General features: G+C 36.8%; 1 protein-coding gene across 1 annotated transcript in view; it reads left to right on the plus strand.

Moving 5' to 3' along the window:
* LOC139731318 (uronyl 2-sulfotransferase-like) overlaps positions 1-12,286 on the plus strand; it is a 37,190-nt gene that overhangs the window by 14,185 nt on the left and 10,719 nt on the right. Inside the window, exons 5-6 of the mRNA XM_071642209.1 lie at positions 815-947; positions 9,744-9,841. Coding sequence (XP_071498310.1) covers positions 815-947; positions 9,744-9,841 — 231 coding nt within the window. The remainder of the gene's footprint in view (positions 1-814; positions 948-9,743; positions 9,842-12,286) is intronic.

Consider the following 12,286-nt stretch of genomic DNA (forward strand, 5'->3'; position numbering starts at 1 on the left):
GCACAAAAAGCCCCCACGGTTCCGCCGGTCATGGGCATGAACTGAGGCAAACAAGAGCAGTAGTAGTTTAATTGAAATTGGACAAAGAAAACAAAGTCTAATATAGATTTTCACAATTTCCAGAAACTTACTTATGTATATGTTGAGTTTGATTTAGATTTTCCAAGTTACCAGAAACTGATTTAATGTATATGTCCCCCATCTATCTCTGTCATAATTTCCCTATTTTTAAATTATTTATGAGTATGTTTTGTACACTTGAATAATAAAGTTCTATCCAATCTTTCACTTCACCTATGATGCATGATCTATGATGCTTCTGGGATGCTTGAAATGAACTTTAGAAGACATGAATATTTAATTGCCACTAGTAGGCTCTAATCCTCATGCCAGCAGTGATCAAATTATTTCATGTTTCTGATGACTTACAAAATGACAGAATAAAATTCAGACCTTGACCATGTCCTGTAACTTGAGACATCAGAGCTATCTCTGTATGCCTGCAATGTTTCTTTCTGTATTGCTTGGACATATTACTGCTTGAACAAGCAGGTTTATTTTGAAGTTTCTTTTTTGTAATAGTAGTGCGTAAGTATCACTTATACTGCTTCTCATGCTTTTAGTGTTGATTGGCACAGTAAACCTTGTAATGTATACACACTGTTTTAAACTCCCTCGCAAAGAAGAGGTTAATTTGTTTAATTTCAAATCTTTTACCGTATACTTAATTGTGTGGTTTTTTTAAACAAAAATGAACAAAATTTTGTGGTGTCTGTGTAATGGCACTCATTTTGTTCTTCTTGCTTTGAGACAGATACCAAATGCAGCAACCAAAGTATATCAACATTATAAGGGATCCCCTGTCCCGCATGGTATCACAGTACTATTTCAGACGATTTGGTGATGGTAAAAGTGAGAGGAAATACTCGGGCACAGACAAATACCAGGTAAGCTGTTCAAACCAGCCTTTGAAATCTATTTTTCTCCGTCATATGGATATTCTTATTTTCAGCAGTGAAAAGTTTCACTTTCAGATGACGAATACTTCTTCTCTTCTTGTTTTATATTTGATACTGGCAAATTTCTCATTTATGTGCATATATTGTATGTTAATTTGCTTTTTTCTAACAAATATATACATGTAAACTTTTCTTTCAAAGCTGTGGCTGTGTTCCATAATTATGACATGCATAGAGCTACTTCTACCTCACACTGATACTCAAAACTTCAGTCCATCTGTAGCTTGCCCCCACGTGGGCCCATAAGATCAGGACCTTTCGAATCTCAGTTCTAGAATGTGAATTTGATGTTGTTTTGGTTTAGCAACTGGCTGTGATCCTGTCCAACAAATTAAAGCTAGCATAGATTGGCAGTGTATGTGAACATGTCTCTCTCATTACAAGCCCTGGAGCTATCTAGAATCTAGTCCAGCAAGCTTGTCAACAGACACTTATCTTGGAAGTTATTTTTCCCCATTGCCAGTAGAACTCTAAAATGTCCAAATAAGGATTGATAGGGTTGTCTGATAATTGAAGGGCATTGTGCTATGACTGAAAGTGACCAACCTATCCAGTGGTTTCTTTCCTTTCTACCCTACCTCTAACAGTGATTATGTTGTTGTTGCAAGTTTGCATGTGAGCCCAGTTTCCTCTTCCCTCATGACATTGCGCTGCAAAAACAGACCATGTACATCTAGCTTTCAACATTGAACTCCAAGCATGTGGCACAGACTTCCTAGACTCTGCGTGACCTCAAGACGGCATTATCCCATATCCCACGGTTTCACAGACCCTCCCCCACATACTGCAGAGGAGTAGGCACAGGGAGCACCACAGCACACTCTCACCTATAAGTGCATTTTCATGCCCACACAAAAAAACATGCAGCAGGGACTATCAAATGTCAAGCGGAACCCCAGAAGTGACTTTACATCCGAACAACATGATTATCAGGCATTTTGCAGACTCCATGTGACTTAGAGGGAGAAAATAAATTGATTTAGGAGTTTGAAAAAAGAGGCATATTTGTCAGTTCATTACAGTAACAGAGTGGGGCAGAGAGGAATAGTGTAGGCCTACTTTCAATGAAAGCAATTTTGTTATTTGAATTTTCATAACCATAGAGACTTATAGACTCAGTAGAATACATATTTGTTCAGTAGACAAATACTGGTAGGTATGTAAAGGCAAGTTGTGTCTACATTCTTTAAAGGTACAGTTTACCTTTGGGAGCAGCGATTAAAAAATCTGCAAGTTATTGCATTTCATACATATGTGTAGGTCAGTTGCATCCCAAAACATCCTACCATATATCAATTTTGCAATAAAGCCTTGAATATAATTCTGAAGATATCACAATTTTTCTCATTCAACCATATCTGTAGACTGTTTAGTCTAGAAACATTTTTATTATACTAATTGTTAACATTTTGTACATTACATTGATGATACTGATTCAAATTTTTCTATTCCCGATTTACATTTTAGAAGTATTTTGAAGCCCTGAAGCTTGGTTTTTGTTTCATCTGCAAATGGTAAATAATACCTTTAAACTTAAAAAACAAGACAATATACGACTTCATGTGCAATGATATTGTACCAATATGTTCCTCAACAGTCTATAGATAGGCCTATAGCAGAGGTTGTATAAATCTTTGTTGTTTATGAAAGGACATGGAGTCAAGAAGCCAAGGACCCTGTAAGCGGTCAAAATCACAGACCACCAGACCAACAGACTTCCGCCATTGAAGTGTTTGTCTCTGCAAGTAACTAGACACCTACAGCTGTAACCTCTTTGACCCAATTACAGGAAGTCAGTTGTAAATGAATGAAATCCTTGGTTTAAATTGCGTCCAGGTCTGCGACAAGCATGAAAGAGGCATACATCGCAGGTGCACACGTCAGCCTACATTCATGATTGGATGTCTGTATAGCAACATGCAATGTGACACATAATAGGGGCCTACTGTGAGCAGGCAAAAAAAGAAAAAATGTGCACCAGGTAATCCATGAACTAGATTAAAACTACTTGTGTGAATCCCAGCAATTATGGGTGATTTGAAGAGCATTGCAAACAATCACTATGAATGGAATTATAATCCCCCTACTTAGACCTGAATCAAACCTCATAATAGCAGATAGCCATATTTATTGTAAAATTTGGGGGTATTGGTGCCTGTTCACACTTGATCAAACCTCATTAACAGACAACCATCATAAATGGAACTAGTACCATGGCCTATCCAAACCTGAATCATAGGCCTACATCAGTAGCAGACAGCCATTATAAATGGGACTACCATGGCCCATTCACACCTGATTCACACCTCAATAGCAGACAGCCATTGTGAATGGGACTACCATGGCCCATTCACACCTGAATCACATCTCAGTAGCAGACAGCCATTGAATGGGACTGCTATGGTCCATTCACACTTGAATCACACCTCATTACTGGTATAAACTGGACTACCATGATGGCTCATTTACACCTGAATTACACCTTAGTAACAGCCAGCCATAGTGAATAGGACTGGCATGGCCTAATCATTCACACCTCAGTATCAGACAGCCATTATGAATGGGATTACCATGGCCCATTCACACCAGAATCACACATCAGCAGCAAACAGCCAGTATAAATAATTTGGACTACTATGGCTTTAATATTCACAAATGAATCACACCTCAGCAGATAGCCATTATTAATAGGACTACCATGTCCCATTCACGTGTGAATGATACCCCAGTTAGCAGACAACCAGTACCGGTAACCATTATGAATGGGACTACCATGGCCCATTCACACCTGATCACACCTCGGTAGCAGACAGCCATTATGAAGTTGACTACCATGGCCATTCACACCTGAATCACCCCCGAGTAGCAGACAACCATTGTAAATTGGATTGCCATGGCTAATTCACACCTGAAACAAGCCTAAATATTGGGTGTCATGCTCCTGTTTTTGCTTGTGCTGACTCAGTCTCCACAGATTAGGTGTGATTAACTCACTAATGGACTCCCTCCTCTTAGCATCTCATTTGGGAGTATGTCAGTTTCCTGTGAGACAATGTGAGATTTGTTACAACAAAACTTTTTCAACCATTTCTACTCAAAGATACATTGTACAACATGTAGCTCAGAGAAATGCTAATTAGACTCTGTCAAAGACCCTCTATTTATAGTAATTGCAAGAGAAGTGAGCAGCAGAGTTTTCATGAAAGACAGAGTTAAGCCGCCAGCAAGAGGCAAACCCTGTCAAGAGCTCCATTAAGAACCCAAGCTGAATTCCTTAACTTATCCCTTTGGATTAATTTTCAATTAGCTCGCAATTTTAGCCCTAGCAGCAACTTATCAATCATGCCTAACCTGTTGAACTTGGGATTTAATCTCTATGCAGTATTTGTGGGGGCAAATTTTTAACTTTGTGAGAGATTGATGTAATACATCCAGAATTTGTAAATCAGACTGCAATGTCTGCATAGAATGCCTCATGTAACAGTAGACAAAAATATAAATTCTTCCATTTTCATTTTTCTTTTTTTTATTTGTCTGTATATCATATATATTTGTATTTATGTTTTTTACTATTAAAGAAATAAGCAGATTGAAATGTATGAATGTAGGTTATTCTGAAGCAAAAGCTTGTCAATCAAGTATTTATTTTAGTGACATTACCTTACTATATTGCAATAATCATAAATATTTTAAGGTTTGAATTTGGTTGCAAATTTATAAATGTGAAAAGACAAAGTATGTAGAAACCTCTTATTTTTATTGTTATTTGCCTGTATTTTCTAAAGAGCTTAGTGTCCAATAGGCCTATATAATGAACTATATCAACAACTGTCAGCTTAATGTTTTGTGTCATTTGAGTTTTTGTTTCCCGTCTGAAAATTAAATGATGATAGATCAGTAGAGAAGCTTGCTCATCTTGCCTTGTCAAGTTTAAAGGCAAAATTTACCATTTGCAGATGAAACAAAAACCCAGCATTAGTGCTTTAAGATAGTTCCAAAACGTGAGTTAGGGATAGAAACAACCACTGTAAAAATTTGAATCCGTATAAACGATTTTAAGTATTGTCAAAAACACAAAATTTGAACAATAGTAATAGTAAAAATGTTTTCAAACTAAACCATCTACAGTTACATTTTATTGAGAAAAACACTGATATCTCCTTGTATTTTGGGCTTTATTACGAACATCTTATATGGTAGGATGTTTTGTGAAACAACAGACCTACACATATGCATCAAATGTGATATCTTGAACATTTTTGAAAGCACTGCTCCCAAAGGTAAACAGGACCTTTAATGTGGGGTGAAGGAGTCAGATATTTATATCTAGGCCATTAGAATTCCTCAGCTTCTGGTCTACGCAAGTCAGACAGGAAGCATAGGGGTCAGTGCTCTGAATACCAATGTGAAGTTAGTAATTCAATACGTTCTGTTTAATTGCCGTGTAATTTGTAAAGCACAATTCAGCAAAACAATACAAAGCATAGTGATCTCACCCACACATGACCAATAGCACACCGTAGCAAAGTGCAGACATGGCAACCGGTGAAGTCATTAAAGTTGTAAACATGAAACCCTCGCATTGACTGGTATACATGAGTATGCATGATGGCTTTTGATTTAGCATCGGTGAACTCAGATAAGCCTACTGGAAACACATTCTTATTATACCACCACCTGTCTTGGCGCAGCACCACGCACTGCTGTAACGTGACACAACCTAGTATCAATTTGCTACAGGACTGAATAGTGTGACAAACTACACAGTTGTAGTTTGTTACAGAGGTAGGCTTTCACATTGCCACCTGTCTCAGTTCAGCCAAGTTACGACAACGTACGACACAGTACTGTGGGCAATGTGAATACAGCACTTGAGATACACGGTGTAATGGTCATGATAAGAATGAAATAATACATAATATAATAAAATAATTGATCATAGGTCAAACAGAGCCTGACACTAACATTTTACTCTTTAGATCCATTCTGGTCATTTAAATCTTAGAATTTGACATTTTGGTGGCCTGAAAAAAAAAATGTAGTGGTCCATAGTGAAAGGAAATTTATAAACTGTAATTTGAATTTAGGTGCCCAATTAGGCCATCAGATGATAAGTTCTTTTGAAATTTGGTGGCCTGACATAAGATTTCAATGGCCCTGGTCCACCAGGCCTCTGCTATTGTCAAACCCTGTTTGGGTAAATTCACTGAGTGACAGAAGGGACTGTATTGTACCAGTACTATTTTCAAAGGTGTACAGCAACCTCAAAGACAAAGGCACCACTGATCTCATCCTTGAAGAGATTTCATGTATTTTGTTTTTAGCTTATATTCACCAATCATTTCAAAAGTAGAGATTAATAAAGTTGACATTTTTACACATTTTACACAATGTGATCCCATCATTCAATATTTTGTCCATATCACCAATAAGTACATAATTTTCAATATTGATTGAAAATGGCTGAATGAGAAAATAAAATAATATGCAAGTTCATCAAATGATAAGTCGCAGCGGACAACTATAATTAACTCCCCCGAAACCCACGAAACGTTTTGAATTTTCAACCGTCATCGAGGCAGTGCGAATCGGGCGTTCTCATTTTCACCAAAATTTCACCTTCTCATATCTCCGCTATACATTGACCTAAACCGCTCAAACTTTCAAGGACAAGTTCACCTTCATAGACATGTGGGTTGAGTGAATGCAGCAATATTAGTAGAATACATCAGTGAGAGTTTGAGTAAAATCGGACAATCCGTTAAAAAGTTATGAATTTTTGAAGTTTCTGCTAGTCACGGCTGGATGAAAAGACTACTAAAGCTTGTGATGTCACATGAATACAACGATATAAAGATAGAATAAAGAAAATTCAACATATTTCCATTTTTCTCACACAACAAAAGAACACTGGACTTCTCTCTTTCAGAAGGCAGGGGGAATAATATTACCCTTAACATACATCAGTAGCAAGTCGAAGAAATGTGCACTTTATTCAAAAAGTTAAGTTTTGTGAAATTCTCTTTTTATTTTCCTTATATAGTTGTACGCATGTGACATCATACACTGTAGTAGTCTTCACTTCCAGCAGTGACTGCGCAGATACTTAAAATATTCGTAACTTTTGAACGGATTGCCCAATTTTCCTCAAACTTTCACTGATGTGTTCTACTAATATTGCTGCATTCTCTCAATCCTTATGTATATGAAGGTGGACTTGTCCTTTCAGTAGGGACCTATCAGTGCAAAATGATGATTTCTATCCACATACGAAAAATCACGAGAAACGATTGAGTACTTTTTAAGTTATTCAACATTTCTAGTTTCGCTGTCTCAGAAAACTACCCTCCGATTATTTCCAGACACATCTGGTCACACCACTAAATATTCATGAAACTTAACATACATATTCATAAGACATGGGCGGACGTTAGCAGAGTGATGTTCGCTTTGCCGAAGACCTATTTTTGAAGTTACAAGTGAAAATGAATGGGGTATCTTGTCAGAAATCTCAAATTGTGCGGGAGCAGCAAACGAGAATAATGACATCATATTCTAAGAAAAACTGATCCGTGCTTGTGCAATGAATGGACTTTCCCATGCTGCTTCGATCCAGCAAGCTGACTGGTCGATGCGTACCGTTACTGTGCGATGCAAGCTAGGTGGTTGCTGCAGATGCCAAGTACATTGTACATATACATGCATGAGAGTGCAGTGGGCCGCGGGGTGTCGATAAGTAGCAGTGTACTGCAGGGGACTTCGCCACCTCATAAACAAACACTTGCTTTATCAGAGACAAACAAAAATGTGAATATCTACCAGCTATGATACCACTTGTATATTCATGACATTGGATTATTCGGACTTTACGCAGATTTTACTGCACTAGTAAGTAACAATATAACTATGAATTCCCGGTACGAGTTACGATCAGAGGTGATGTGAGTGCCGCAAAGATGTGGGTACGTGGGACCGTACCCTGTCTTCCCGTGTACGAATGACTATGAAATTTCGTGCTCGGAATGAAGGTAGAAAGTGAACCTCTTTCAATTATTTCCAGACATATCCGGACGCATGACTTCTCGAATGTGATATTTTAGAGTTCCGTTAAGAAATACATACTTAGTAACATACTTGAAAGTCTTTTGTTGTTCACGAAGTCAAAATGTGAAATTTTAGCAACGATTTCTGACAATTATTTTCCGTTTTGAGAGTGAAGTTATGCTCCATTTTGGAATATTTTATCGTCATTATTTAAACAAGGTAACATAATGGCAGGTTAAAATGAAGTTTTTACTTTTCATAACCATTTGGATTATCAAAAAATATGAATTGATAGTAAAGTTAGAACAGTTTTGCTGTGACACTTTCCTAGCAGTTTCTGTGCGAAATGTGTTCATTCAAGAGGAAAGCGAGGTCACGTCAAAATGAAAACAGCGAGTTAATTGCACCCGTCCGCTGCGACTGTGACAGATTGAAAAAAGCAGTATTCATCAAACCAGGCCAAGCTTGACCAATTTCCACTTTCACTCTTTGTAACTATGTATGTTTGTCTGCCTGCTGATGTTTACCATTAATGACTTATTGGTGGTTTTGTTCGATTATCCAGTCATGCGCAAGCTTTTAAATCTCAATATATTTTTCTGTGGTGCATGTGAGACTTCATCTGAAGTATAATGCTTGTTTTTGTAAAATTTGTGTATTAGTCTGTCCATTTTTTTCAGTTTCTGTGGGAAATTTCCTTTGAGGAGCAGAAATAAAAAGAAAATAAATGAAGAAATCTACAAGTTTAGGTGAGATTATTATAACTTTGAAAAGCATAGAGTTAGGATGATTTTAATCCATTGAAAAAGGGTCTCAAGCATACTTGGGCAGGTGTCTGTGGGAAATGTGTGTTATAGCAAAATCAGTCGTTGATCCTCAATGGGTTAAAATTCCAAAATAAGATAAAAAGAGTTGTTAGGTCCGCTCATCGACTTGTCATGGTGATAAAGGTCACATTTTACTGTTCTCTGGTTGTAAGTTCTAATCAGAACTCAATCCTTAGCCATTAAAGGAAACCCAAACCCAAAGAGAAACGTGGATTGAGTGAAAGCAGCAACTTATTTAGGAGAACATATCATTGAAAGTTTGAGGAAAATGGGACAACCGATGCAAAAGTTATGAATTTTTAAAGTATTGGTGTTGGAACCACTGGATGAGGAGACGACTAGAGGTTATGGTGTGTGTGTCGACAACAATATTAAGACAATATAAAGGGAATTTCACAAAAATTCATTTTTCATGAAAATTACACATTCCATCAACTTGATACTAATATGTTAAGGGTAGCAATTATTATTTACTTTAGCATTTCCAGGTATCAATTTATTGATTCCTCTTGCTTTCTGAAAGGGGTTAGTCAAGTGCTCTTTCATTATGCTATACAATTTAATTTTTGTGGAATTTTCTTTATATTTTCTTCATATTGTGTTGTCCATACATACGTATGTCATAACCTCTAGTAGTCTCCTCATCCAGTGATTCTAACACCAAAACTTTAACAATTCATAACTTTTGCATCCATTGTCCGATTTTCCTCAAACTTTTACTGATGTGTTCTACTAATGTTGCTGTATTCACTCAATCTACATTGCTCTTTGGCTTTGGGTTCCCTTTAATGGCAGCAAGCGGCATTTCAAATAAGATCGTCCCTTGGTATTTTTGCTTACCTTTCTTTTCCAGACATTCGACGAGTGTGTACTGAAAGGGAAAACCGAGTGCCTCGGAAAGAAATCTTTCTACATCATTCCATTTTTCTGCGGCCAGGATCCACGATGCAAGTGAGTAGTCTATGGCTGTCCATGAGCTACCCGTCTATGGCACGCCATTTGCCGAAAAAAACTAAATTTTTTGAGAGAAACTTTGTTTATCAAGCGAAAAACATTTTCACTCAATAAAGAAAGTTTCTCTCGAGAAACTGAGTTTATCGACTGATAAACAAAGTTTTTTGGTGATAAACTAAGTTTATCAGCAATAAACTCAGTTTATCAGAATTATTTTGGAAATGGCACGCCATACCCATCCCTCTTGTTCTGCAGGAGGCTACCTGAAGTATCATTAAATGATCATGTTTCATCTAGATATATCTCTTTTTCATTTCCTGAACAGAGAGAATGGAAAAATCAGTATAAGTTTTAAGACAATTGAAGTAATAATTTTAATGTTTATTATCATTTTTTTATATTTGTATTTTATGATTTTAACTTTATGATGATGATGATGATTATTATTATTATCATCATTATTATTGGTATTATTATCATTATTACTATTACTATCATTATTATCATTGTTATTATTATCATTATTATTGTTATTATTATTATCATTATTGTCATTATTATTATTATTATTATTATCATCATTCATTATCATCATCATTGTCATCATCTTCATCATCATGATAATGATTTGTATTGCACTAAATCCACTTTGTAGAGTGCTCAAAGCAGATACATTCTCTCATTACCCTAGTGTCTGGAGACATTATTTCCTGCCAAAACTTACGTAACAGTGCTCACTCTCCACTCCCTGGGGAGCATTCCAGCCAGTTACCCTTTCACAGATTGTCTAGATTACCATACTAAGCATGCTGAGAGAAATCTTACTGATGGTAGTTGTAGGAGGCTACACTAAAGTAAAGGGTGAAGTGGTTGGTAATTTAGTAGAACTTCTTCTAGGATTTATGCTTGTTATTAACCCTAAAAGGGCCGGGGGGGGGGGGCGGAATCCGCCCCCCCCCTCGACGTTTCGCGCTATAATTCTGTAACGCGAGAAGGTCTCGTCGCGAGGCTTCTTGACTTTCTTCGTTCAAGTCTCGCACAACTTTTGAGACCAAATTTGCAACGTCCGCGCATACTTTTGCGAAGCCACGCCCATTTTTGTAACGGAATGTTGCCCCAAAACGGGCACAATTTTGTGATTTTGTGTACATTTCCTATGGAAAACAGTGCTCTGTCATGAAAGTCATAAAAACCTAATTATTTTTACAGTTAATCACTTTCATTGATTAATTTTGTGCTGATTATGGTAGAAAAGTGGTCAGTAACAGGGGGGGGGGGGGGCGGAATACGCACAGTAAAAGGAATGTAAAGGGAAAGAAGTAGAGTTCCAAGGTAACAGAATGTAACACACAATGGAATGAGGAATGAGAACCAGCTTGAAGGTAATGATATTTACAATGGACTGAGGGTAGACTAGGAACAAAGGATTATGTAATGGATATGTTTTATGGTAGACCTATGAAGGAAGGCCACACATGAAAAGGCATTGAGACCTACTGAAGGAATGATACAAAGAGTGACAGAATGGAAGGAATGATGATCATTGTTCCCTATGGAATAAAAGACTGGGAATGAAACAGAGATGAGGAAGGTCATTCTGTGAGATTGTGATCCCTAATGAAGCGTGAAATTGCTGTAAAAACATTTTGTCTCTGTGGATTTTAAAAATATGTTTTTATTGACTTGTAAACAAACAGTATAGCAATACAAGTGGATATGCAAAAGAAAATAGACAAACATGTACAGCACTGCTGTGCTGTATAGAATCTAGTCAACTAAATCTGAAACACAAACTTTTTAACATGCAAGCCTATCTTATAATTTTTAGAAGCAATGAAACGTTCTGATTTGTCCTTCAAGTGAATAAAGGTTATCAAGTGGTCAAAAAAAGTTTTATATTTTGAATTTACATCTATAGATGTCAAACCTGGTACACAGTAGATAAGAATTAATACAGGATAAAGTTTTGCATTGATCAGTACAGCCAAACGGCCTTTCCAACGCTAAAGATTACAGTTTTCATTAATTTTGAATGAATGAGATCTTCTAGATGTTTCCAATTAAAGGGGACTGACCACTGTGTGCATAGCTAAAATATGGTGAATGGATTCTGATCTCTTGTTACAAAAGTCACATAATGGACAGTCCCTTTTCAGGAAAATTTTGTTGCGATGGCTGTATGGAAGACTTTGAAAAAGAAAGATCTCAGCTGAGATTCACAGGTACTTCTAAAATTATTTATATGTATCACTGGCCATTCGTGACCTGTTATCTCTACATTGAGTAAATTGTTCCTCTTCTCCATTTTCATATCTGGTATGACTACATCCTTGGTGATGGCATATATGCATATCTTGGTACTTTTGTTGTATTTACAAAGTTTCTCATACGAGTATCATATATATCTTTATAAAATACCTGGAAGATTGAATCATGACAAGG

The sequence above is a fragment of the Diadema antillarum genome, unplaced genomic scaffold, assembly GCF_040938485.1.
Source record: "Diadema antillarum isolate AM-2024a unplaced genomic scaffold, OU_Dant_1.0 scf00000022, whole genome shotgun sequence".
NCBI lineage: Eukaryota > Metazoa > Echinodermata > Echinoidea > Diadematoida > Diadematidae > Diadema > Diadema antillarum.